The sequence below is a fragment of the Phoca vitulina genome, unplaced genomic scaffold (genome assembly GCF_004348235.1).
Source record: "Phoca vitulina isolate PV1807 unplaced genomic scaffold, GSC_HSeal_1.0 scaffold19, whole genome shotgun sequence".
Lineage (NCBI taxonomy): Eukaryota > Metazoa > Chordata > Mammalia > Carnivora > Phocidae > Phoca > Phoca vitulina.
In genome coordinates this window covers 24,913,124-24,937,333 of record NW_022589722.1, presented here as the reverse complement: position 1 = coordinate 24,937,333, position 24,210 = coordinate 24,913,124, and the positions used below count along the sequence as shown (strand labels likewise).

At 53.1% G+C, this 24,210-nt stretch overlaps 1 protein-coding gene across 2 annotated transcripts in view; it reads left to right on the top strand.

Moving 5' to 3' along the window:
• TMEM184B (transmembrane protein 184B) overlaps positions 1-24,210 on the top strand; it is a 46,552-nt gene that overhangs the window by 7,033 nt on the left and 15,309 nt on the right. For both annotated transcript variants that reach the window (XM_032416269.1, XM_032416268.1), the window contains exons 2-3: positions 16,642-16,890; positions 17,469-17,634. In XM_032416269.1, coding sequence (XP_032272160.1) covers positions 16,699-16,890; positions 17,469-17,634 — 358 coding nt within the window. In that variant the 5' untranslated portion in view covers positions 16,642-16,698. The remainder of the gene's footprint in view (positions 1-16,641; positions 16,891-17,468; positions 17,635-24,210) is intronic.

The window sequence follows — 24,210 nt, the reverse complement described above, 5'->3', positions numbered from 1 at the left end:
GGAGCAGTGTGGGAAGGCTTTCCAAGCAGTGGGCCTACCTTGAGGACACACACAGGCAGACACACAGGCAGGTGAGGCCGAGTGAGCTCTCCCAGGGTGTCTGGGTTCCCTGCCTCACCTCCAGGAAGAGGAGGTACATCTCTCCATGAGTTTGTCTGTGGATTTTAAACAAATAGTGCATGTCAGGATCTAGATCTACCAAAACAAAGGAAAGTTGATGCTCTGTGCTTTTTTTTTTTTTTAAAGATTTTATTTATTTATTTTAGAGAGAGCGCGAGAGCCCAAGCGGGCAGAGGGAGAGGGAGAAGCAGACTCCGCACTGGGCAGGGAGCCCGAATTGGGGCTCGATCCCAGGACCCTGGTATCAAGACCTGAGCCAAAGGCAGATGCTTAACCGACTGAGCCACCCAGGCACCCCACACTGTGCTTTTGTTAGAAAAATTTTAATAGCAATAACCTCCGTGCATTTAAGTGTGATTTGATTTGTAGGATTTCCTGGCCCTCCAGTCCGTTGGAGTGAAGCATGGGCTGGAAACAGGAAGGTTGGTGAAGGTTCTTCCTCTCGAAAGCTGTCTTTGGTGTGCCAAGAGGCATCTCCTACTCTGTTGGGGGCAGAAGACCATTTCATTCCCAGTTCTTCATCGTTGAGCTGGATTTGTGGAGGTGGGAGGAAGCCCTGCCCTGCCCGCTGTGTTTACCCAGCTGTCCTTGCAGGGAGGACACTGGGCATCCAGAGGCCACCGTCCTCCGCCGGCTGCCCACTTGAGTGAGGTGTAGGTGGCCGCTGTGGTCCGGCTCCCATGTTATGTAACAGGTCCACGGTAGATGAGGCAGTGAAGGTCGTAGAGTGTGAGCGTGTCATGTGTGGGTGTGGTGTCCCAGCAGCTGGTGCGGGGAAGACAGCAAGAGGTGCTTCTCACTCATTTGGGATGGCCAGGCCGGAAACACTTGATCCTCTGGGGCTCTCCACTCCCACCCCCTCCCACCAGGCTTGCCTCTGGTGCGTACTCTGTGGCCTGCTCCTCCCCTGGCCCCTGGCACCTATGCCCAGAGAGACCAATTATGGCTGACTGTCGTGGTGACTCCGGTCACAGTCCATCCTTCCACCTGTCCTGGGACCAGGACATCAGGGCCTGTCTGCTCTGGGAAGGGCTGAGGGACTGAGCAGGTCTGGCCTCTCACTCACAGATGAGGAAGTACAAGTGGACCTGGGCACTGGGTGAGTAGGGGCTAATGCAGGTCCAGAACCATCTCCTGACCCCATGCTCTGTCTACTGAACAGGGCTTTGCTCTCCTGTTTCTTCATCTGGGCACTCTTAAAAAACTACACATTGTCAGTATTTTTCCTAATAATTAGGCTTATTTCTTGGATGAGGATTTTTTTTTTTTAAGATTTTATTTGAGAGAGAGTGAGAGAGAGAACACAAGCAAGGGGGAGGGGCAGAGAGAGAGGGAAAGCAGACACCCCACTGAGCAGGGAGCCCGATGCGGGGCTCAATCCCAGGACCCCGGGATCGTGACCTGAGCCGAAGGCAGTCGCCTAACCGACTGAGCCACCCAGGCACCCTTGGATGGGGATTTATTTATTTTTATTTTTTATTTTTTTAAAGATTTTTTATTTATTTATTTGACAGAGAGAGACACAGCGAGAGAGGGAATACAAGCAGGGGGAGTGGGAGAGGGAGAAGCAGGCTTCCCGCTGAGCAGGGAGCCCGATGCGGGGCTCGATCCCAGGACCTGGAATCATGACCTGAGCCGAAGGCAGACGCTTAACGACTGAGCCACCCAGGCGCCCCTTGGAAGGGGGTTTAAATGTATCCTGTCTCTCTGGCAACATTTTCAAAATTAGAGCCACTTGTACACTTTCACCCAGCAGTTGGACTTCTAGGGATTCATCCTACAGATGTTTTAATATGTGTGCAAAATAATTTATTTGAGGGCGCCTGGGTGGCTCAATCGCTTAAGCGACTGCCTTCGGCTCAGGTCATGATCCTGGAGTCCCGGGATCAAGTCCTGCATCGGGCTCCCTGCTCAGCGGGGGGTCTGCTTCTCCCTCTGATCCTCCTCCCTCTCACGCTCTCTGTCTCATTCTCTCTCTCGCAAATAAATAAATAAAATCTTAAAGAAAAAAAATAATTTATTTGAAGGTTAGTCATTGCTGCCCTATTTGTACTAGCAAAAGATTGGAAAGATTCTCATGTCCATCTGCAGGGGTCCAGGAACAAATCATGCTCCGTGTGATCCATGGAATACCGGGCAGCTACGGAAGATCAGGTGGGAGCTCCGTGCCCGGATACGGAGCAGTCGCCAAGATGGATTGCTGTGAAGGCAGCAGGTGCAGGGGGGTGTCTCGTGTGCCTCCGTGTGTGTAAAGGGAAAGTGCATTTGCTTGCGTTGTGTACACAGGGTCTCGGGGGCCTGCAGGAAGTCGGTGGATGTGGTGCCTCTGGGATGGGGCTGGTGCTGGGAGGCTGTTCGCTAGAGACCCTTTGAACTGTTTGAGTGCCGAATCATGGGAATATATGATTTTTCAAAAAATAAATAAAATTAGGTAAACAACCGTAAGAATGTATCCTTATATCTCACCCAGGGCAAGAAGGCCCCTGCCACCATCTAATCAAAAATGCATGCTTGGGGGCTCCTGGCTGACTCAGTCCGTAGAGCTTGTGACTCTTGATCTCAGGGTCCTGAGTCCGAGCCCCACGCTGGACATAGAGTTTACTCGAAAAACAAACAAACAAAATGCATGCTTGGGTCTCACAGAGGGGACCAGGTGTGAAGGTTTGGATGTTTCTTGGTAAAAGGACCCCCAGCCCCAGCCCGGGAGAAAGTAGTCGCCCCCTTCTTCCGAAACACTGCTGTTGGCTGGCTTGTCATTTTAAATCCTTGCTCAGAGATGCACACTTCCTGACCTCTGAAACCAGCAGGGGTACCCCACTGACAGCAAAATAAAGTCGAACTCAGCCCTGGGTGTTCTAGGTCCTCTCTCCTGGGCCCTTTCTTCTTTTTTTTCCTTAAGATTTTATTTTTTAAATATTTATTTATTTATTTGAGAGAGAGAGAATGAGAGCGAGCGAGCACATGAGAGGGGGGAAGGGTCAGAGGGAGAAGCAGACTCCCCACCGAGCAGGGAGCCTGATGCGGGACTCGATCCAGGGACTCCAGGATCATGACCTGAGCCGAAGGCAGTCGCTTAACCAACTGAGCCACCCAGGTGCCCAAGATTTTATTTTTTAAATAAAATACACCCAACATGGGGCTCGAACACCCAACCATGAGATCAAGAGTCGCACGCTCTTCAGACTGAGCCAGCCAGGTGCCCCTGGGCTCCTTGAGCCACACTCGACTAGTTGCTTTTTCTTCTGTGTGCCTTCTTGACTTCCCGCCTCCCTGCCTGTACTCACGCAGGCCCCACTCCCTGCTGGCCTTCCCCTGGGGAGCAGGCTCCTCTCCACGCACGGAATCCTGTCTGCCTTGCAAGGCCCAGCTCAGTTTCTACCCCTGCAGGGCCCTCTGACCCCCGTGGCTTCTTTATCTGCCCCTCTCCACTGGCACGGAGCCTTTTGACAGTGTGTCCTAGGTATCTGATTCCCTGGCTGCGAGCTCCTTGAGGGCCAAGTCTGGGTGAGATTGGAGGCTGTTGGGGGCAGGCCTGGGTCACATCTGCAAACCCCAGTGCAGCGCTGGGTGGGACCAGCCTCGGGGCCGAATCACACCAGTCTCAGGCCTGAGTGCACGGTGAGTTCTTTCCCTGCATCCTCACGAGAACCCATGAGGTGTGGCTGCTGGTGATTCCCCCTTTCAGAAGAGGAAATGGGGCCAACATCTTGTCCCGGTCACACAGCAAGAGGCTGGATTTGGACACTGGTCCGGCTACCTCCAAACCCTGCATTTAATCAGTTTTTTTCTGTCTCCTCCCCCCAAATCACGAGTGATACTGATACCCTGGGCTGACCCTCACTACCTGTCCCACTGGCCACGGGCAGCCTTGTAGTGTTTGAGTGTATTTTCTTCCCCACTAGACTGTAAGCTCTTAAGGGATCAGCGTCTTGTCTGAGAATACCCTTTGGACTTAGCATACAGAGGGTGCTCAAAGGTAAGTATTTATACTTTTAAAGTATACTTACTTTAGTTAGAGTACACTAGTACTACTAAAGTACGCTAGTCTTAGACCTACAGCCCAGGGGGTTTTTACATCCGTAAATACCCATATAAATCATGTCCAGATCAAGCTGCAGAACACGCCCAGGGCCCAGAAGGCTCCCTGCGGCCTCCTCCCAAGGTAACCATTACTCGCACCTCATCACTACTGACTAGTTTTGCCTGGTTTTGACCTTTGCAGAAATGGAGTCCTATAGAACAAACTGTGAGATTTGTCCAGACTGTGACTAGCAGTGCTGTGTTCTTTTTCCCTGCTGTGTAGGGGTCCACCGTTTGAACGTATCCCCATTTATGTATCCACACCAAAAAATAATTCTGCCGTGTACACAGGGCTGCCGTGCAGGTCCTCGTTCTTGTCTGTGGACATGTGCACTCACTGGGTGTACGTAAGCCTAGGGAGGAATGCCGGCTCGCCGCACTCAGTACGTCTTTGTGTGAGTGAAATTCAGGTTGGGATTTTCTCACGCAGGCACCCCGGGCAGGAGCCGCGTTCCTTGCTCAAGGGCCCGCAGGGGCTGGGGCAGGTTCAGGGGTCTCGCCTAGGCAGCCTGCTCCCACGGGGCAGTAGGACAGTTGAGGTTCAGGGTTCTGCATCTGAAGGGCACCCATTTGTGCAGTGCTGAATGGGGTTTAGGTGGCGGGAAAGGGGGACACAGAAACCGGCGAAAGAGGCAGGGCGTTGGCCCATCTGTTCGCAGTTTGGGAGAAAACTAGGGCGATCAAGATTTGGCCTGGTATGTATTAAAAAACAAAACAAAACTTAATTACAAGGCTGAATTAAGTCAGCCCTTGCCGAAGAATTTTGGATGACTTTGGTGTTCCCTTATATTTCCGCCCCAACCCCCCCAAGCGAAGGAGGGCTACACGATTGGAGGATTTTTTCTTTCGTGGTTGGGAGGTTCATGGGAACTTGGCCTCGAGAGAAGGGGGAGAGATGAGGAGCCACCGGAGTGGCCAGGCTTGTGGGTGTTGACTGAGGAAGTGGGGCTGACAGGGGACGCTGCCCCTCATGAGGGCACGTGATCCTCTTCCCAAAGTCTGCCCGGACAGAATCACCCGGCCTCCGGCGCTCTGGTCCTCTAATCCCCTCTGGAGAAGGGCCAGGCTGTGGGCTGCTGACCTGCTCGGATGTGGGTCAGCTTCCCCGAGAAGGCAGGCGCCACCCCCCCCACCCCCCCCCGGGGAGTTCACAGAGCCTAACAGCCCCTGGAGAGGCAGGAGGGCTGTTGTCATGGGTGCCGGGGTGGGGCCAGAGTGGCCTGTTCAGATGAGCAATTCCTAAGTCAGATTCTACCTGGTGAGCTATGTTAAGATGGAAAGTTTTACATATATATTTTTCTTTTTTTCTTTAAGATTTTATTTATTTAAGAGAGAGAGAGTGAGTGAGCACGCGCGAGCGTGAGCAGGGTGAGGGGCAGAGGGAGAAGCAGACTCCCCGCTGAGCAGGGATCCCCACACGGGGCTTGATCCCAGGACCCCAGGGGTCATGACCTGAGCCGAAATAGACGCTTAATCGACGGAGCCACCCAGGCGCCCCTTCCATATATATTTTTTAAAAAATTAAATCTATTCAACCCAAATCCCTCCCAGTCTGCGTTAATATTCTGGAGACGTGCGTGCGAACAGGTTGCCAGCATCGCTCGGCCTGTGGGTGTGTGGCAACTGCCTGAGTGAGCGCTTCATGGCCGCAGCTCAAAAGGGCTTGGATCTGAAACTGATGAATGAAAATATGACCTCAGAAGGTTTAAAAAAGAGCAAACAAGCAGAGACAGGACAGACCTGGGGCTCAGAGACTGCCGGGCCTGTGAACTGCCAGCCTGACCGACGGATGGAGTGGCTCTAAGGCAGGAGAGGAATTGGGATAGATCAGCTCACACAGGGCCGTGCCTGGCGCATCACCCCGTTTGCTCCTCGCAGCTCTGTCCCAGGCTCGAGTGACTGCAACCCCATTGCACAGCTGGGGAAGCCGAAGCAAGGAGCGCTTATGTAACTTGGCCGCAGACGCAGAGCTAGTCAGTGGCGGGGCCCACGGCTGGAGCCATTTACAGGGGGCTGTGGGCAAACCGCAGTAGCCCCCCAAGCCTCCGTTTCCCCATCTGGAAACTGCATGCATTGCTTTCCTATGGCTTCTGCAACAAACTGCCGGAAACGTAGTGACTTAGTGACACAAATTTATCATCCTACAGTTTTGAGGTCACAAGTCCAAAATGTATTTCGCTGAGCCAAAATCGGGGTGTTGGCAGGGCTGCGCTCCTTCGGGAGAATCTGTTTCCTTGTTTTTTCAAGCTTCTAGAGGCCACTTGCATTCTTTGGCTCAGGGCCCCTTCCTCCATCCTCAGAGCCAGCAGCCTGGCACCTTCCAGTCTCTCCTCGCTGCTCCCGTTGTCACACTGCCCCCTTCACACCCTCAGCCCCCTGCCTCCCTCTCATGAGGGCCCTTGTGATTATATCCGGCCTACCCAGATAATCTGGGACCCTCTCGGTGGCCTTAATGTAGTCACATCTGCAAAGCCCCTTTTGCCATGTCAGGCAAAATATTCCCGGGTTCGGCGGTTTGGATGTGACATGTTTGGGGGGGTACATTATTCAGTCTTTGACACAGGAAATCGGGGGGCGGGTAACAGCAAGGTATCCCCCCAACATGAAGTGAAAAGGACTCTGAGATGGTGAGGTGTTCTCTGAAACCTCTATCTTCCAAGGCAGGTGACCGAGCTTGCACATAGCTTTGTAGCTCTTCTGGAAGAGATGGGTATTTTCAGGAGGGAGTTAGCCAGAAGCTCTCTTGTTTAGGGAAGGATGGGGGTAGGCGCTGTCTTAGGGGAAGTGAGCATTCGTGGCCCTCTGGGTGCTTTTCTAGGGCTTGGCTTAGTTCATTCGGCCTTGCTAGGGCTGCCTGGATTCTACTCAGGAGCCTCCCCCACCCCCACTTCTCTATACCCTGGTTCTATGCCCTCAAGCACCCTTCTGGCAACTGGTTCACCTTGCCTGGACCCCTGATTGGGGATGAAGAGGACATTTATAAACTGTCACTCCTTCCTTTTCTCCCCTGAACCTGGCTTTCTGACCCACAAGGTGAGTTCCATCCAGCCCTGTACCTCGGTGACCCAGCGGGGCTCTGCGTTCCATTGCTCCCTGTGGCCTCCCAGGGTACTGTACCCCAGCCTGGATGCTCCAGCTGCAACAAGACCCACCACACAGGGCTGTCAGGAGGGCCTTGTCAAGCTAGAGAGCCACAGGTGGTCTGTCAATCAGGCTGCCCCGCCCCCATCTTTAACAGGGACCAGATGCAGAAATTCTGCTCTGGGCACATTCTTGGCCGAGTGCCTGTCCACATACTGTCTCCATGCCTCTGTTCATGTTTTTCCCTCTGTCCCCTAAGCAATCAGTCAGTAAATACTTTTTCCACATGGCACCTGATCCCTGCCCTCATGGAGTCCAACTCACAGTGCGTTAAGGGAACAGATCTAATCACAGGGTGGTAAATGCTCTGGAAGACCAGGGAAGACGTGCCTTGAGCAAACTGTGATAGGTCATGGAAGGCGATATCTGCTGAGGCTGATGGGGACAAAGATCTGTGGGTGGGAGCAAGAGAACGTTCCACTCCCCAGGGTTGGCAAGGTGGTGATGGAGGGCATCACAGACGTTCAGAGTTGGAAGGAACTGCAAAGGGCAGTTGTTCCCTTATCCAGTCAAAGCACATTGAGGGTGAACTGTGTCCAGGCCCTGAGACCACTGCCAGGGCGTAAGGCATGACCTCTGACCTCCAAGAGGTTGCAGGCTAGTTGGGGAGAAGGTAGGTAAGTGTAAACTACCCAACGGAGGTTGCTCAGTCAGTGTTCCTACCCCAGGGGACTTCTAGCCTCAGTTGATTGGGAGCTTCCTTATTCTCAAAGCAACAGAATGTTGCTAGATGGTTCCAGTTGTAAAAACATCTCCATCTTGGCAGACTCATCTTCCGGTTGCTGCCACCAGGTGGACTGGGTTGTATCCTGTTGGAGCTCATTGAACAAGTCCCTTTGCCCTCGTTGGCGTGGCCTCTCCACTTTGGAAGATGGGTGTGAGGCAGTGTGATGCAGCCTCCATCCTCTGCCCTCACCCAGCCTATCCCTCACTCCAGCCAAAGGTCCAAGTCCTTCAGCCAAGCTCTGGCAAGTGTCCATGGTGGGGAGGGGCTAAGTGATGGAAAGCCTGTGGTCTGCAGCTGGTGGCTTAATGCCAGACAGTGAGCGCATTGGTGGATTCTTCTCTTCCACATCCCTACTATGTGTCTGACACTGTGTCAGATGACTCAGGTGTGGGGAGACAAGAACAGCGTCCCAGCTGACCTTTTAGTGCTGTGGAGTGAGCACAGGGTGGCTGAGTGGGAGTGGGCTGGCCCCCAGTTGAGGCCATGATGCTGAGGATGACTTGGGAGTGAAGAGTTGGCTCTCCCCACAAGGACCAGGGCAGAGAGGATGGCGACTTGGCACAGAGGCAGGGGCCACCAGTTTGCAGGGACCCTTGGGGAGGAGGCGGTGGGGGGCTGGGTGGGGGCGAGGCTGGGACCCAGCTGCCCAGGGCCCTGGCTTCTCCACAGAGAGGTCAGAACTGCACTCCACCTACCGTCAGATCCTGACACATCCTCAAAGGATCTCAGCTCAGGAGGAGGGACATGGTCACATCTGAAAATAAGGTAAGAAGTAGACCACGCTGGATTCCTGCTTCTTCGAGCATCAGCCTCCCTGCAGTGCTGGAGGGCGGCCCAGGCCCCCACCTTTCTGGAATCCAGAACGCTCGAAATCCCAAAGGTTCTTTCAAGCCTGCAGCAAACTAATTTCGTAGCAAAAATCTGACCTGAATTGATGTGAGACTAATTATGTTCTTTAAAAATATCTCATGTTTCTCTATGGAAATACTATGTATTTGATTTTTGGGTGCTGCCCACATTCCTCTGGGGGAGTCACTCTGCACACCATATACAGCACTGTAATCCTTTGTAAATCGGGAAAACTCTGAGTTCCTAAACTCACTGGGCCCAAGGTGGGCACGGTGCACCTGCGAAACAAGTTCAGAGACACCCAGGCACCTGCCCAGTCACAGCCAGGTGGGAGCCCCGGGATTCCAGCAGTTTCCCTGACTCAGGGCCTGGGACAAAGTATGGACTGTGGCCTGGCTTCTTCACAGCCTTCGGGTTGGCGTGCAAGTGAGGACTTCAGGTGTGGAGCCGCCTGGCTGGCAGGTGGGCCACTGGGAGGGAGGCAGGACCAGGCCTCGACTGTGCTTTGTGTCTGCCTCAGCCTCGGATGGAGGGAGCGGGCCCGACACCGGGGGAGGCACAAGGACAGAGGCGCAGAGGCCTCAGAGGGAAGAGGGAGCCCTGTCAGTGACTGGCTGCATCCCTAGCAGTAAAAAAACTTTTTGGGTGTGTACCCCCAATACCTGCGTGTTGCTATATACAAGTATTACCTTACTGTTCGACCATGTAGATCATAAAACCTAAACCAAAAATAGGAATCAAAGGATGAGCTAAAGATGTAATACTTAATTTTTTTTAAATTTTATTTTGGTGGTGGTACAAAAGCCTCTGCTTTCATATGCTTGATTATTTTTGGAAAGTGTGCTTTCGTGCTCTATGAGCGAGCAGTTGGATGGTCTGGCTCTATGTTCAGTCTGCGTAGCTATCTGGTTTTAATGGCTGCCCTCTCTGAGAAAGATCCCTGCCTGAGACACGTAGCTGCACATGGAGGAAACGCATCACTGGCTTTCTTACTAAATTGGGTTACTCATCTTTCCATCCTGTCCACTGCGTATGTGGAGGATTTGTTGAAATTTGGCTAGTACATTTCCATCCTTCCTGATGCCAATCAGATGTTTTTGTCAACTAAATGGAAGGTATTTTATTTTAAAGTTCTTAACACACGAGTCCAAAACCCACTCAAATGCTTTGGAAATTTTTGAGCAGATTAGCAAATTCTGTTATGTAGGTTTTTAGGAGTTCAGACACGAGAGATTTTGTAAGTTACAGACTTATATTGTTTTCGGTAACAAAATCCTATGACAGTAGAAACATTTCCCACATTTCCGAATATACTTTTCCAGAATGCTTCGCCGGCCTCAGTGTCTTCTAAAAGAGCAGTTCTTTTCTCATTTGTTGTGATAACACGCCTTTCCCATGAAGGGACATACTAAACACGCTTAAAGGTATTTCAAAAACTTAACTGGGAAGCCAGTATTCATAGAAAAACATGGACAAATGCGGAAGTTTTTTTTATGAAAGGAAGATGTGTTGAACTCAGTTGTTAGCTTTGACAGGTCTTTCTGATTGCTTTTCTAGAAGATAACCAGTAGATCTCTGAAGCAGACGGTTTCCTGAGTCACTGCCCATCTCATTACAAATTTTGTGGAAAATTCTGTTCTACTGTCTAAAGCTTTTTACTAAGGAAAATTTCAAACATACAGAAGTAGAGCAAATAATAGAACGGATTTCTGCCTCTGGTCACTCAGCGTCAACAGCAAGGAATGTCCTGTCGTCTTGCTGCCTCGGTCCCTCTCCCCCTTTTAAAGAACGAATCCCAGGGGCGCCTGGGTGGCTCAGTTGGTTAAGCCACTGCCTTCGGCTCAGGTCATGATCCTGGAGTCCCGGGATCGAGTCCCTCATCGGGCTCCCTGCTCGGCGGGGAGTCTGCTTCTCCCTCTGACCCTCCCCCCTCTCATGCTCTCTCTCTCTATCTCATTCTCTCTCTCAAATAAATAAATAAAATCTTTAAAAAAAAAAAAGAAAGAAAGAATGAATCCCAGAAGTCATGTTATTTTTCACCCTTAAATAATCCAGTATGCATCTCTATTTGATAAGGACTTAAAAAAAAAAAAAAAACTTGTTTTGGGGCACCTGTGTGATTCAGTCGGTTAAGCTTCTGACTTTGGCTCAGGTCATGATCTTCAGGGTCTTGGGCTCGAGCCCTCGGTGGGCTCCTTGCTCAGCAGGGAGTCTGCTTGTCCCTCTTCCTTTACCCTCCCCCACCCCTGCTCATGCTCTCTCTTAAATAAATAAAATCTTAAAAAAAAACTTGTTTTATTTTGAAATAATTATAGGTTCACAGGAAGTTGCAAAAATAGTACTCCCAAGTCCCATGTGCCCTGTTCTTAATGGTGACATCTCGAATTGCTATAGGACCATGATCAAAACCAGAAGTGGACATTAGTACAGTACTATTAACTAGACTACAGACCTTATTCAGTTTTCACTGTTCTTGGGGGGGAGGGGGCTCTGTACAGTTTTATCACCTGTAGACTCATGTAGCCACCACCATCAAGATACAAGGGAGCTCGTCACCTGGAGGGAAGTCCCCGTGCTGTTGTCTCTCTGTGCACACCCCTTCCTTGCTGTCCTCTGCCAACCACCAATCTGTTCTGCATGTTTATAGATTTGCCATTTTGAGAATGTTATATATAAACAGAACCAAACAGTATGTGACCTTTTGCAATTGGCTATTCTCACTCAACGGAATGCCCTTGAGCTCCGTCCAGATTTCTGCTTGTATCAATAGTTTGTTGCTTTTTATTGCTGAGTAGTAGTCCATGATCTGGACGTCCTGGAGTTTAACCTTTTGCCTGTTGAAGGACATGTGGATCGTTTCCAGGTTTTGGCAATTACAAATACAGCTGCTGTGGACATAAGTGTATAGGGTTTTGTGTGAGCATATGTTTTCATTTCTGTAGGAGAAACGTCTAAGAGTGATTACTGGCTTGTATGGTAAATGGTGTGTTAGTTTTGTAAGAAAGTACCAAACTGTTTTCCAGAGTGGCTTACCATTTTATATTCCTACCAGGAATGAACGCAAGAGCCAGTTTCCCTGCACCTTGGCCAGCTTTTGATATTGTCTCTATTTTGTATTAATATGTATATAGTGATGTCTTGTCATTTTAGTTTGCATTTCCCTAATTGCTAACAATGTTGAACTGCTGTTTATGTGTTTATTGTCCATGTATCCTTCTTGAGTGGAATATCCATTCATGTCTTTTGCGCATTTTCTAATTGTATTATCTTTTTACTGTTGAGCTTGAGCATTCTTGCTGTATTCTAGATGCTCGCCATTTGTTAGGTATGTGTCTTCTAAAAGTTTATAGTCTTGCATTTTACATTTAAATCTGTGGTCTGTAGTCTAGAATTAATTTTTGTATATGGTGTAAAGGTATAGGTTAAGGTTCATTCTTTTTTGCCTCTGGATGTCCAGTTGTTCCAGTACTGTTTATCGAAAAGATGATTCTTCCTCCATTGATAAGGATGTTTATGTACCCGCCATGCCATGATCACGCCTAATGAAACTGACAAGAATTCCTGTGTGTTATCTAGCTCAAAGATGTCTTTTCATCATTGGTTTGTTAGCATCAGGACCCAACAAAGTCCACATGTTGCGTTTAGTTTTGTCTCTGGAGTCTTTATTCTGTAACAGCCCCTCAAGCACCTTTGTTTATAAGCCATTGATTTGTTGGTGAAACTAGGTTGTTTGTCCTATAGACTGTCCTGTAGTCTAGATTCGGCTGCTGCGTCCTCATGGTATCATTTAGTCTGCCCCACTACCCTCTATATTTCCTGGCTACCGGTAGTAGCTCTGGAGGCTCCTTTTGATCCCATTTCACTTTTGGGCAAGAGTCCTTCTTAGGTGGTGCCATGTGCATCCCATCAGGAGGCTGGAAACTTCTCGCAGCCCCATGTTGGTGATCTTGACTGTGCGTTCAGAGTTGGACTTGCCCAGACTGCCTGTTGGCTAGGGGTTTTATCATATCGATATCTATGTCCAGTATTTGTCTTAGGAGTTGCAAAATGATCATTCTTATTCTATTATTTTATTTTATTATTCTGTCTATTCATTAACAGGACTTCTGTAAAGTAGAACACGCCCTCAGCCATTCTGTAGTTACCCTGAAGTATTATAGATGGGGAAACTGAGGTTCTTAGAGATGAAGTCACTTGTCCAAGCTCGCAGATGGTGGGGTCTGGCAGGAATCCTGTTGGGTGGCCTCAAAGCTGAAGCTTGGTTATGCTACTTAAACACCCTGTCCCAGAGTCCCTGCCACTTTGAAGCCTTCCCTGACCTTCCCCCCAGCCTTGGCCAAGGCCGTCGATGCCGCCCAAGGGTGAGAGGGCAGGACCCCAGTGTCCATCCCCCGCCCCCAGCACGCAGGCTGTGAACAGTCGGCAGGGTCCAGCATTGTGTGCTGCCCTGGGCCCCGGGAGCAAGGCAAGCCCCCGGGATCGACGGCCTCAGAAATGCCGTCCTCACCTGCTGTTCTTTCATGCCAGGGGCCACGTGTCCATGAGTCAGAATGTTGCTTCACGTATTTTGGGGGGGTATTATGAAAACCCTCGAATCATTTGGTGTTACCTGGGGGGTGGTAAAACCAGTCTGCACATCATTTTCCTCATCTCTTGGATGCAGTTAATATTACTTAGTTCAAAGTTGCTGTGTAAAAAAAACATGAGATGATGCTTGGGAAAACAGTGTGTAAGCCAGGAGCGCTGCCCGGAGTCAGGTAAAGAGCTAGTAAACCCAGAAGCCTGGCGAGCACTGTCAGGCCGGAGAGCCCTTCCAGCATCGGCTGCCCCTCCCTGCAGAGGACCTCCCTCCCCTTTCTGCAACGAGGGTCTCGGGCCTGCCAGGACAGGACTGGCTCTTGGAAGGAGGCTCTGGAGCCGGAGGGGCTGCTCGCGCGGGGCTGACAATGTGTTTATAGGACCCGAGTTCGAGTCCCATCCCTGATTTCGGGGCAAGTCACCCACCCTCTCTGAGTGGCTCTCTTGCCCGTAAACTAATTGACCTACATGGGGAAAATGCGAGAGAACTGCCAGTGTCTCTCTGGGCTTGGGGGGTGGGGGGGTGGCGCTTGAGTGGCAGTGAGCAGAGCCCTAGGAAGAAGCCGGGCCTCTAGCCTTCACCCAGCTTCCACAGCCGAGGAGCCTCCCGGGCGCAGGTCCCCTCCCCATGGGCAGGGTCAGCTCAGCAGTGCCCCTGGGCCGGGCCTCCCAACGCCGCCTTAAGTGGCCAACAAAACAGCCTTTGACACACCGGCCTGCCTGTGCTTGGAAGCTGGAGATTTAGGAGGATTTGTATTTCCTCTAGGCACCCCCCCCCCCAATTCCCTGTGTTTATTCATTTAATTTGGGATGATAGACAAAGATGATGATTTACAACCCAAATCTTCTTTTTTAAAGAAGTATTTCTGGCACTGGTTTCCAGTTTTGCAACCATCCTTACGGGAGCTATTCTTAGACTTGTCACTGGTTCTTTCTCGGAGCTCGCCACCAGTCTTTATATAGACACCTTCTCCAGTTTTGAGTTTCTTTATATAGATGCCTTCTCCAGTTTGGATTTTAAATCTAGTTTCATCTCTTGGTCAGTGTGTTAGAGATCATTTATTTTCACAGGAAAATAGAAATGCAAAGGGCTTTCCTAGGGTCAAAACTTACAGCTAAGAGCAGATGTGCAGATGGGGACAGGGGATGCTGGAGACATGAGAGGGGGGCCGGGGGCAAAGCTAGGAGCTTGGGGACACAGTAGGCAAAGAGCCTCTTCATCCAGGGTCAGGCTGTGGGCCTGGGTGCACCCCGGAAGCCAGTATGTTCTGGCTGAGAATATCATCTGGGGCTTGGAAGGGACCATGAGAGGTCATCTGGCCTGACCTCGGGCTCAGGCTGAGATGGTCAGGTTTGGAGGCTTGGCTGTTTTTCTGGCAGAGACCCTCCAGGGCCCAGCAGAACTGTGTGGGGGTCACACGGCTGGTTGGTGGTGGAGCTCGGACCTGGGCTGCAGCCAGAGCACCCTCCCCGGTGTCCACACTCTCTGCCTCAGTCAGCGGATCCTCTGGTCACCCTGCAGCTTAGTCTCCCAGAGCCTCTGCCGAAGGGTGACCAGAGGCTCCGGGGTGGTGCTGACCAGCCCGTTGATAGCTGGCAGAACTGAAAGGGACACCTGTCAGGGCCGTGGGGCTCGGATGGCCTTGGGCACAGCAGTGACCAGCCTCCCAGGAGTCGCTTTACTACCTTGACAGCAGCTCTTCCATGGGGGCATCTGGGTTAATTTTTAATGTGAAATTGTTCATTTGTTAACCATGGCTCTTGAAGTTGCCATTGGGAAAAGCAGTGGACAGAGAGCCTGCGTGGGGCAACTGGATGGGACCCTAGGACCCTAGAAGGCCAGCCTGTGTCCCACCCACTCCCATTGTTATTTTCCCACCCAGAATCTCTGTATGCCAGTTTCCTCATCTCTGTGTGCTTCTCTGTAAAATACCTCTAATTTTTTAAATAAGGACTGAAAATCAATAGGTAACAAAGTGAGTATTATAAATGGCTTTGGTGCTGAGCTTGGTGCTGGGGATTGAAAGACAGAAATGCGGTCTTGCCTCAGAGAGCGGACAGCCTCTGGCAGATAAACACACGAGCAAGGGACAGAGCCACCCGTCACATAGAAGCACAGCGGCGTGTGATATGGATAGAAGTCTCTGCTTGGGGGAAGCGTAGGGGGCAGGATTTTAGGAAGAGGGATACAGAAAACTGAATTAAAAGAGCAGTTTGAAGGTGTGGGCCACAGAGTCTCCAGAACAGCACAGATGGATGATGAAGAACGGGGGCCGGCCCTCAGGGAAGTTGGAGAGAAACGGGAAAGAAAAGGCACAGCCCTCTGAAGAGAGAAAGCGACAAAGTGGTCTTGCTCGATGGGGAAGTGTGGACATGCGCAGACCCAGCAGGTGTTTGCTGAGCCCCTGCTGTGTGACTGGTGCTGTGAGCAGAGCGGAGCCTCCTGGCCCTCAGGGAGCTTATGTTCTGGTGAAGGAGGCAGTTAATAACTATATGAGTAAACATACACTTTGCCAGAGGGAGTCAGGCGGGAAGGAGCGCTGTGGGGAAAAGCCCCAGAGTGGCGGGGTCGGGAGTGCCCGGGGCGGGGGCGGTGTCATCTTGCGGGAGCGGGTGGTCCGGGCAGAGACCTGAGGGAAGTGTAGACGTGAGCTGTGTGGCCGACAGCCCGTGCAGGGGTGCAGAGGCCCGGGGGCAGGAGCAGGCCGGGCGAGGTGGAGGAGCCGCGTGGTCGGAGTGGAGGCTCCCGGTGGGAATCGTGGGAGACGAGAGCCGCGGGGAGCCGCCGGGCAGTCTTGTGGGCCATTGTACGGACAGCAGCTTATACTTCGAACCAGCTGGCAGCGACTGGGGAGCTTTGAGCAGAGGGGGGCCCAGTCTGGCGAACGTCTTAGAAGCCTTGCGTGGCTTCCGTGTGGGGACTGGACAGTAGGGGCCAAGGCAGAAGCAGAGAGACTGCTCAGGCGCCTGTTTCACAAATCCAGGGGAGACACGGTAGGGGCTGGGACCTTCGTAGCGGCTGGGCCGGGACACACGTGGTCAGTGTCCAGTTACAATCTGAAGGTGGATGTAGAGGCCCAGAAGATTGTTTGCCATGCTGCCACTCGCCCAGGAAGGAGGCTAACGCTGTGGTTTCTTCTCTTTAGGCCAGCTCATCGCTTACCGCAAGGGTTTGTCTCAGGGACCTCTGGCTGCCAGGCACCATGACGGTGAGGGGGGCCGCACTGGCCCCGGATCCAGCGTCGCCCACGACCATGGCAGCGTCGCCCAGCGTGTCTGTGATCCCTGAGGGCAGCCCCACGGCCATGGAGCAGCCTGTGTTCCTGATGACAACTGCGGCGCAGGCCATCTCCGGGTTCTTCGTCTGGACGGCCCTGCTCATCACCTGCCACCAGGTACCCAGGCCAGTCCTGGGCCCTTGGGTCAGAGAGCCACGGAAAGCCCTCTGGAAGGATCCGGAGAGGTTTTCCAGTCCCCACAGAGTATTAGGCCAGGCCAGGCTGTGCTGCGGTAATAACCTGAGTCTGGGGGCTCCACCTGGTAGAAGGTGCCGAGGAGACCTGCGTATCCATCGAGGGCCTCCTCTGTGCCACTCGCCCGAGGTTCCCCAACTGGCTGTGCGCTCGGCTCCTGGGGGAGCTTGTCGCAACGCTGGATTCCCCGGCCATTCTTGCCTGGGTCCATAGAGTCTTGGGCCCCGTGTCTGTGACGCTGGCCCGGGCCCCCTGAATGCACCCGACGAGCTTTTTGCCCCCTCTGGTCTGATGTTCAGAACAGCTTCATGGTGGGGGTTTCGTCGCTGAGGAGGGCCTGAGGCTCAGGGTTGAGGATCGGCCACAGCACGAGGAAGCGGCAGAGCCGGACAGCAGAGCGCGTCCGTCCGTCCCCTCAGCCACGGAGCAGAAGGGTGGCAGGTGGCAGGTGGGCTGCCCCGGTCGGGTCCCCGGCTGAGCCTGCCCCCGTCTGCCCCCAGATCTACATGCACCTGCGCTGCTACAGCTGCCCCAACGAGCAGCGCTACATCGTCCGCATCCTCTTCATCGTGCCCATCTACGCCTTCGACTCCTGGCTCAGCCTCCTCTTCTTCACCAACGACCAGTACTACGTGTACTTCGGCACCGTGCGGGACTGCTACGAGGGTGAGGACGGCGTGCGGGCTGGGGCGGGGCGCCGGGGGCGCTGGCTGGGCTGCACACCCTTCCCGCCGGGGTCTGGGAGCCAGAAGCCCCGCGGCCCGGGCTCCTCCGGGGGGGCTGCCCCTCGCTTCTCTACCCACTTCAGGGTTCCCGTCTGGGCCCCCGCTGAGAGGTGACGGCATGTGTGTAGCACTTGGCCACAGGGCTCCCACGACACCTGTAGGGACACCTGCAAGCAGGGACCCTCCCCCTGTGCCTCATTTCTCAGCCTGGCGTCTCTGATCGGGGTGAGCAGTGAAGAAGTTGTCTGTTTGTAGACAGAAACCCCAGGTACAGATGGGTCAGGGGCTTATCCGGGGCCCGTGGCGAGGCAGTGGCAGGGGTGAGGCTCCCTCCCCATGTGCCTTAATCCTGAGGGCTTTGTCCCGGGAGCAGGCTCTGCTGTGCCACCCAAGAAGGCGACTCCCTGCTTTTCGTGGGCTTCGGGTCCCGTGTTCGGTGTGGAGACATCAGCTGCTCTGTGGGGAGGGCCAGGCCCTCGGCTGGGCGCTGGGTGGCAAGGAGGAAAGCCAGCCCCCAGCTGCCTACCTGGCCAGTCACCATGGGACCGGGTAGCTCTCCCCGGGGCCCAGCCGCAGACACAGGGAGCAGAGACCTAGAGCTTGAGGCTGCTGGGGTGAGCATCCCAGGCAGCCAGGAGAGCTAATGCACAGGGCCCAGGAGGAATCCGGGAGGTAGGGGGAGCTGGGCTGGGGGCTGGCCACGGCCAGGGGAGAGGCCGGCGGCTGGAGACGGAATGGCACTGAGAAGGAAAGACAGGATGTGCACGGCCTTGCAGGGTACACGGAGAAATTTAGATTTTCTTTTTTACTGTTGGTGCACAAGAATATGACACAACTGGAAATTGCAGGTTAGAACATCTCTCTATGGAGGGCGGGTGAAGGAGGGAGAGGCCAGAGCCCTTAAGACAGGTCACAGGCCCACAGTGCCTGGACCTGCACAGGCCAGCAGGGCTGGGAGGAGGGGTCCTTGAATTCGAGATCCCTGCTCTGACATCCCCCTCCTCCTCTCAAGGTCATGCATTTTCCTGTTTCCTCCCCTGTCTGCACTGCTGGCTTCAGGTAGAGTGACCAGATGTCGCGGTTCCCTATGTTGAGGCAGGGCAGCCCTGACCACGACCAGTTGTCCTCTTCCCCATCCCTGGGGGGGCTTTGCCTTGGGCCCTGGGCTCTGTGGATATTGGGGTGCAGCATGCTCATCCCCACAGAAGCTGGAGCCTCTCTTCCTGTCCCACTTTGAACCCGCGTATCCCTGAGGCCTCGCGGGGCACGGGAAATGCCTTATGCCTTGGCCAGGAAATGCAGGCGCCCGCCAGAGCGCACAACGCCCCCCTCCAGCCGAGGGCCTCACCCTCACCCGCCCCTCCAGCCACACTGTCCTCTTCTCCAGTGGGGCCATCGGGTGTTTCCCCAGTGTCTAGAAGGCTCTTCTTGGCCCGCTCCTTCTCCTTTGTCCTGACTCTGGTGTCTCCTGGAACGGCTTCTGCTGTCCCGGCACCCTGCGCGCGTCCTCACGGCCTGAGCTCGGCGGCAGTGAGCGTGCACACACAGCACGGTGCCTACTTTGCTGTTGTCTCCCCGAGTGGACTTAACTCCGCGGGCGCAGGGACAGGCAGAGAGCCCGTGTCCGCAGAGCCAGGCACCTGCCAGGTGCTCACTCAGTCCAGAATTTCTGAATGAATAAGGGACTTTATCACACACCTGCTGTGCACCTTACATTCACAGGGGGCCTCATCAAACTCCCAGCTGGGTTCCCTGCTTGGCTCTGCCGGGTGAGAATACTGAGGCCAGGTGGGGACCTGCTCTGGGCGGAACTGGGGCTCTAATGCCTGATGTCCCTGGAGGCAGCAGGGTCCAGGGAAACTTCTGGGTTTCTGGGGAGCTGCACACACTAGTGTTGAGAATCCTTTTCCAGTCATGTTGCCAGTCGCAAATGGGGGCCCAGGAGCAGCCTCTGCCCACTGATTCCCTCAGAAGCACAGAGCTATTCCCTGCCAAGGAGGATCCTCTCCTGTGTGGTCTCCCTTCTCTGTGGGGCCCGAAGACCGGGGTGCCTGGCAAAGTGGGGCACGGTCTGTACTATCCTCACTCTGTGCCCCAGAGGCGGCAGCAGATGGTTGGCTGGGTCCCCCCACTCCAGAAGCCTCTGTTCAGGCCCCGCCTGTCCCAGCCTTCCTCTTGGTCCACTTAGAGGTCCTGGTAAGAAGTCTGCCTCCCTGCTAAGCATGTCTCCTAGCAACACTGTTATCCCCTGGCCTCTCCGCCTCTCCCAGGGAGTTTACAAACAGCACAGCAGCTGCAGGGGAGTTCAGGCTGCCCCAGAGTTCACCAGCTTTTCGTGTCTGAGTTGGTGGGCTTGGCCCTCGCCTCGCCCTTTTCTGCAGCTCTGCTCAGCATCTGGGACCCCCTCCCCTTGTCCTTTCATCTGCAGGACCTGCCCCTGCAGAGTTGGGGATGGAGGGTCTTCCCTTAAAATTAAAAAAGAGCCCCCCCTTCATTCCCCTCCCAACCCACCCCACCCTTCCTTCTTGGTGTCCCAAGACCCGGGAAGGGCAGAAGGGAGATCAGGAGCCAGGCTGTGCTGGAAGACCCCGATTGCAGAGCCGGGCAGCCGGGCTCTCGCTGGGCGCCGTGCAAGCATTTGTTTTTCTCTTTGACGAAATTACAGCTAAATTTTACTCTCATTCAGGTACTAGTGCACACAGTTGAAACACAAAATCGCCCTAACTCTTCCTCACTCCCAAGTTCATTGTATTTTCAACTCTTTAAACTTTTTTTTTTTTCCTAGAATAACCTAAAAATATGCTTATACTCTTGGTTCTCGATTTTTCAATTTCAGATAGGGTTCTATAGTGACCTCCAGTTGTAGAAAGCTTTGACTTAGGTATCTTCCCCCCAACCCCATACACACACACACACACACACACACACAGAATTCTGTCTTCATCTTTTCATTGTGACTAGACCACAATTTTTCTCAATCTGTGTTCAGTGTTTGCATTATCACCTGTCTGTAAATACTGATCAGAGCTGAGCCCTGTGGTGTCCCAGGCCGACATTTCCCTGTGTAACTTTTTGTTTTCCTCTGGTTATTGCTTACCTTGCTTTTGGGTTCGCTCTGCTTTCTGTGTATCTATCATTAATTTATTCCCAAATGCTTTAATTGACTAGAAGAGAGAAACCCTTCTCCGCGCCGTCAGACACATGGGTGTATCTGTTAGCTCTGGGTCTCCCCCGAGCCCTGGTCTTCCTGCTCTGGTCTGGCTGCTTTCTGGCCTCTTGGTCTTCTCCTCACCATCATCCTGGGACGCCTGCTCACCTCTCTTGTGCTGAATCACCTGTTCCCTGGATGCCGTTTTTTTCCTCGTCTGTGGTTTGCTCTCCCTTTTTGGTCAGTCCATATCTTCCAGGAGCTTCATGGCAAAAAGCAAGCATGAGAGTTCTGGGTTTTTTTTTTTTTTTTTTTTTACAATCTAAAAATTACCTGCAAATATTTTTACTATATTATCCTATTTGGAGTTTGATGGGAATCCAGTTCTAAGTTGGAAATCATCCTCCCTCTGAATTTTGAAGGCATGTTTTCCCCTGTCTTCTAGCTTCCAGTGTTGTTTTGGGAAAGTCTGCTAGAGTCTGATCCTTTGTCCTGAGGTTCTGGGAAATTTTCTTATATGTTTCTTCCATAATTTCTTCCCCTCCACTTTATCCTGCCATTCTGGAATTCCTGTTGTAGGATGTTGCACTTCTGGATGGAGCCTCACATTTTCTTTATAATTTTCCAGCTCTTTTTTTGCTCTGCTTTCCAGGAGCTTTATTTATTTTTTTAAATCTTTACCCTTGAGCTTCTGTATCGAAGGTCTTTCGTTTTTGTTTTTTGTTTTATCATGTTGTAGAATGTCAGGACCTCTTCCCTGTCCTTTTTTGTTTTGAGCCCCCGTTCTTGGTATTGGGTAGAGTATCTCCTCTTCTCTTTCTGGGGATGCTAATTACAGTTTTCTTCTGCTCCCTGCATTCTCTCTGCCTCCTGAGCTCCTTTCGTCTGTTGGCTTTGGTCTTTGACCTTTGTGTCGGAAGCTCTCCTCAAATGTCTAGTGTCCTTGGCTATTTTTGTGTTTAAGAATGGGGCTCAAAACTGCTGGGCCTCCCATCTGGGTGACGGGGCATGTGATGTGACCCTGCCAGTTTATGCAGTGATAGGGGCAGGCACCAAATGAGGACCTTTTGATTCTGGGCCTGTTTCCCCGGAGAATAATGTTCTCATCTCCAGCCTGGGAGGCAAAAGCTGGGCAGGCTGAGTTGAGGGAGCGGATGGGGCAAGGGACCCGCCCTTTGCATTCAGGCCTCATCCACTTTGTGCACATGTCCTCATTGCCCTCAGCTGAGCCATGTTCTCTGAGGACAGAACTGTCTCAACTGTCTTGAGAGTGAAAACCCGGTAGCTCCGCGTGGAGACTTGGAGCTGAGGTTCCCGTTCACACCCTCAGCCCTCAGGACTGCCTGGTGCGTCTGGTTTTGGGGTTTCCCAGGGTTCTCGTTGGCTCCCCCCGTTCCCTGGGTCAGTGACCACACTGCATCTTCCAGAGCTATGGTCAGCATCTCTGGTCTGCTGCCCCTGGTGCTGTCCCCCTTGTGTGCAAAGGTTTGTGCCCATCCCCCCCATTTGTTCACCTTTCAGCAGGGAAGGAGGGTAGCGAGTAGTACTAAACCCTGCCTTTTGGTGGCAGGAGTGCTGTCTTCTAAGGAGGGGGCTGAGTCTCAGAGAAGTAAGCGGCTCACCCAGGGTCCCATTTCTACCATCTGACAAGGGCTGTAATCCACATGGCGCGAGGACGAGCCATCGGGGCAGGTAGACGGAGAAGGGCCGATCGAGCCACCTGCATGCAGGGAGCGTCTGATGGTGCTCAGGACGAGGGGTAGCCCCTAGAGACATCTCTGAGACAGCCCCAGGGAGCTCTGTGGTCAGGGGGTTACAGAGGGCCGGAGTTCAGAGGAGGGAGACCGACTGAACTGTGGCTTCACACAGGCACCGTGTTGTGAATACTGTTTGTGTGGGGTTTGCTTTTCCGCATATTTTTCCTTACTGTTAGCTCATTCTCATCTCCCAGGTAGCTGGTGGATGTATTATCATCCCCACTATGTACTCGTGAAAAAAAGAATGTGAGTAGGCTAAGAAACTTAAGATTACCTAGAGTGTCCCTGTCAGAGGCCAGACGCAGCCCTGGGTCTCTGGGTCCCCAGAATGGCTCGTGTCGGGGCGGGCGGAGGAGGGCAGGCCGGCATCCTCCCATGGAAGAGCATGAGCTCTGGCTACGAAGGGAGAGTTTACATGAAACAGTTAAAGAAGGAGGCTGCCTTCACCCCGCTTCAGATTTTGGACAAGCCTCGCTGCCTGGAATCTGGCTCAAAGTGAAGCATCTTCCAAGGCAGAGAGAGAGGACAAGCCGGGATAAATGGAACCCAGCTGACGGTCACAGACACAGGGCCGCACGAGACCCAAAGGCCGGGGTGCCTCCACTGGCCCCGGCGCTGACAGAGCTGGCCCTTCCGAGAGCTCAGTCCGTCCGAATGAAGAAAGGTATTGAGAGGAAACCAATCAGAAGAGGTGTCAGGAACAGTGATCTGGGTGGCAGGAAGCAGCAATAGGCAGGATCGAGGATCGAGAGGGCAGACAGGCCATGAGGGAGGAGGGATTGAAGCAGCTCAGGGCAGACCCCCCGGCCCACCAGGGCTGTGGCCCGTTGCGTCCGCTGCTGTCCCTGGTGATCCCGGAAAAAGAGGGGGAAGCATGTTCTGAGGCCCCTGTTGACTGAGCACAGAAGATTTCCATCCAAAGTAGTCAAAATTAAGTTTTCTGGGTTCATCCTCGAATTACCTGCCACGTGGAATGGCCCCACATCTTTCCAGATAACCAAAGTGTTTGTGTGCGCCGAGAAGGCCAGGCCCAGGGGCCAGCTGTAGGTGCTGAAGGCACGTGGAGGAAGCGAGCTTGGAATGGCCAGTTGCACCCAGGGTCACTGAGGTTCTGCACCCAGAGCGTGGCCCACCCCAGGCGTCCAGTGAGGGGTTATTGAACGAACAGACAGATGTGCCCGTCTGACCTGTAGCGGGGAGCTTGTGAGGACTCCTGACCCCGGGAGCTGCTGGCAGGGACAGCCGGAGCACGCTTCTTGGTGGATCCTCTCTGATACCCTGGGGGCTCCTCGGGGCTGTGCTGTTACGGGTGCCCATTGCAGGGGCGCAGGTGGGAGGCTGGGTGGACGGCAGCCTCTTGAACTGTAGCCTCCTGTCCGGGCAGCTGTGGGTTAGAGGTGCTGCCAGTGAGGAAGGAAGGCCTCAAGTCTCAGGGTCAGAAGGGACCTGTAAAGACTCAGCCTCTCAGAACCCCTGTATAATGTCTGCTAAGAGGCCCCTCGGCCTCTGATTGCATGCTCCCCCCAGCACAGAGCTCACTACCTTTCATCTCTGAAGATGGCCTATTGGCAGTTGTTTCTTATATTAGGCTGAAGGCCTAGGATCTGCCTCC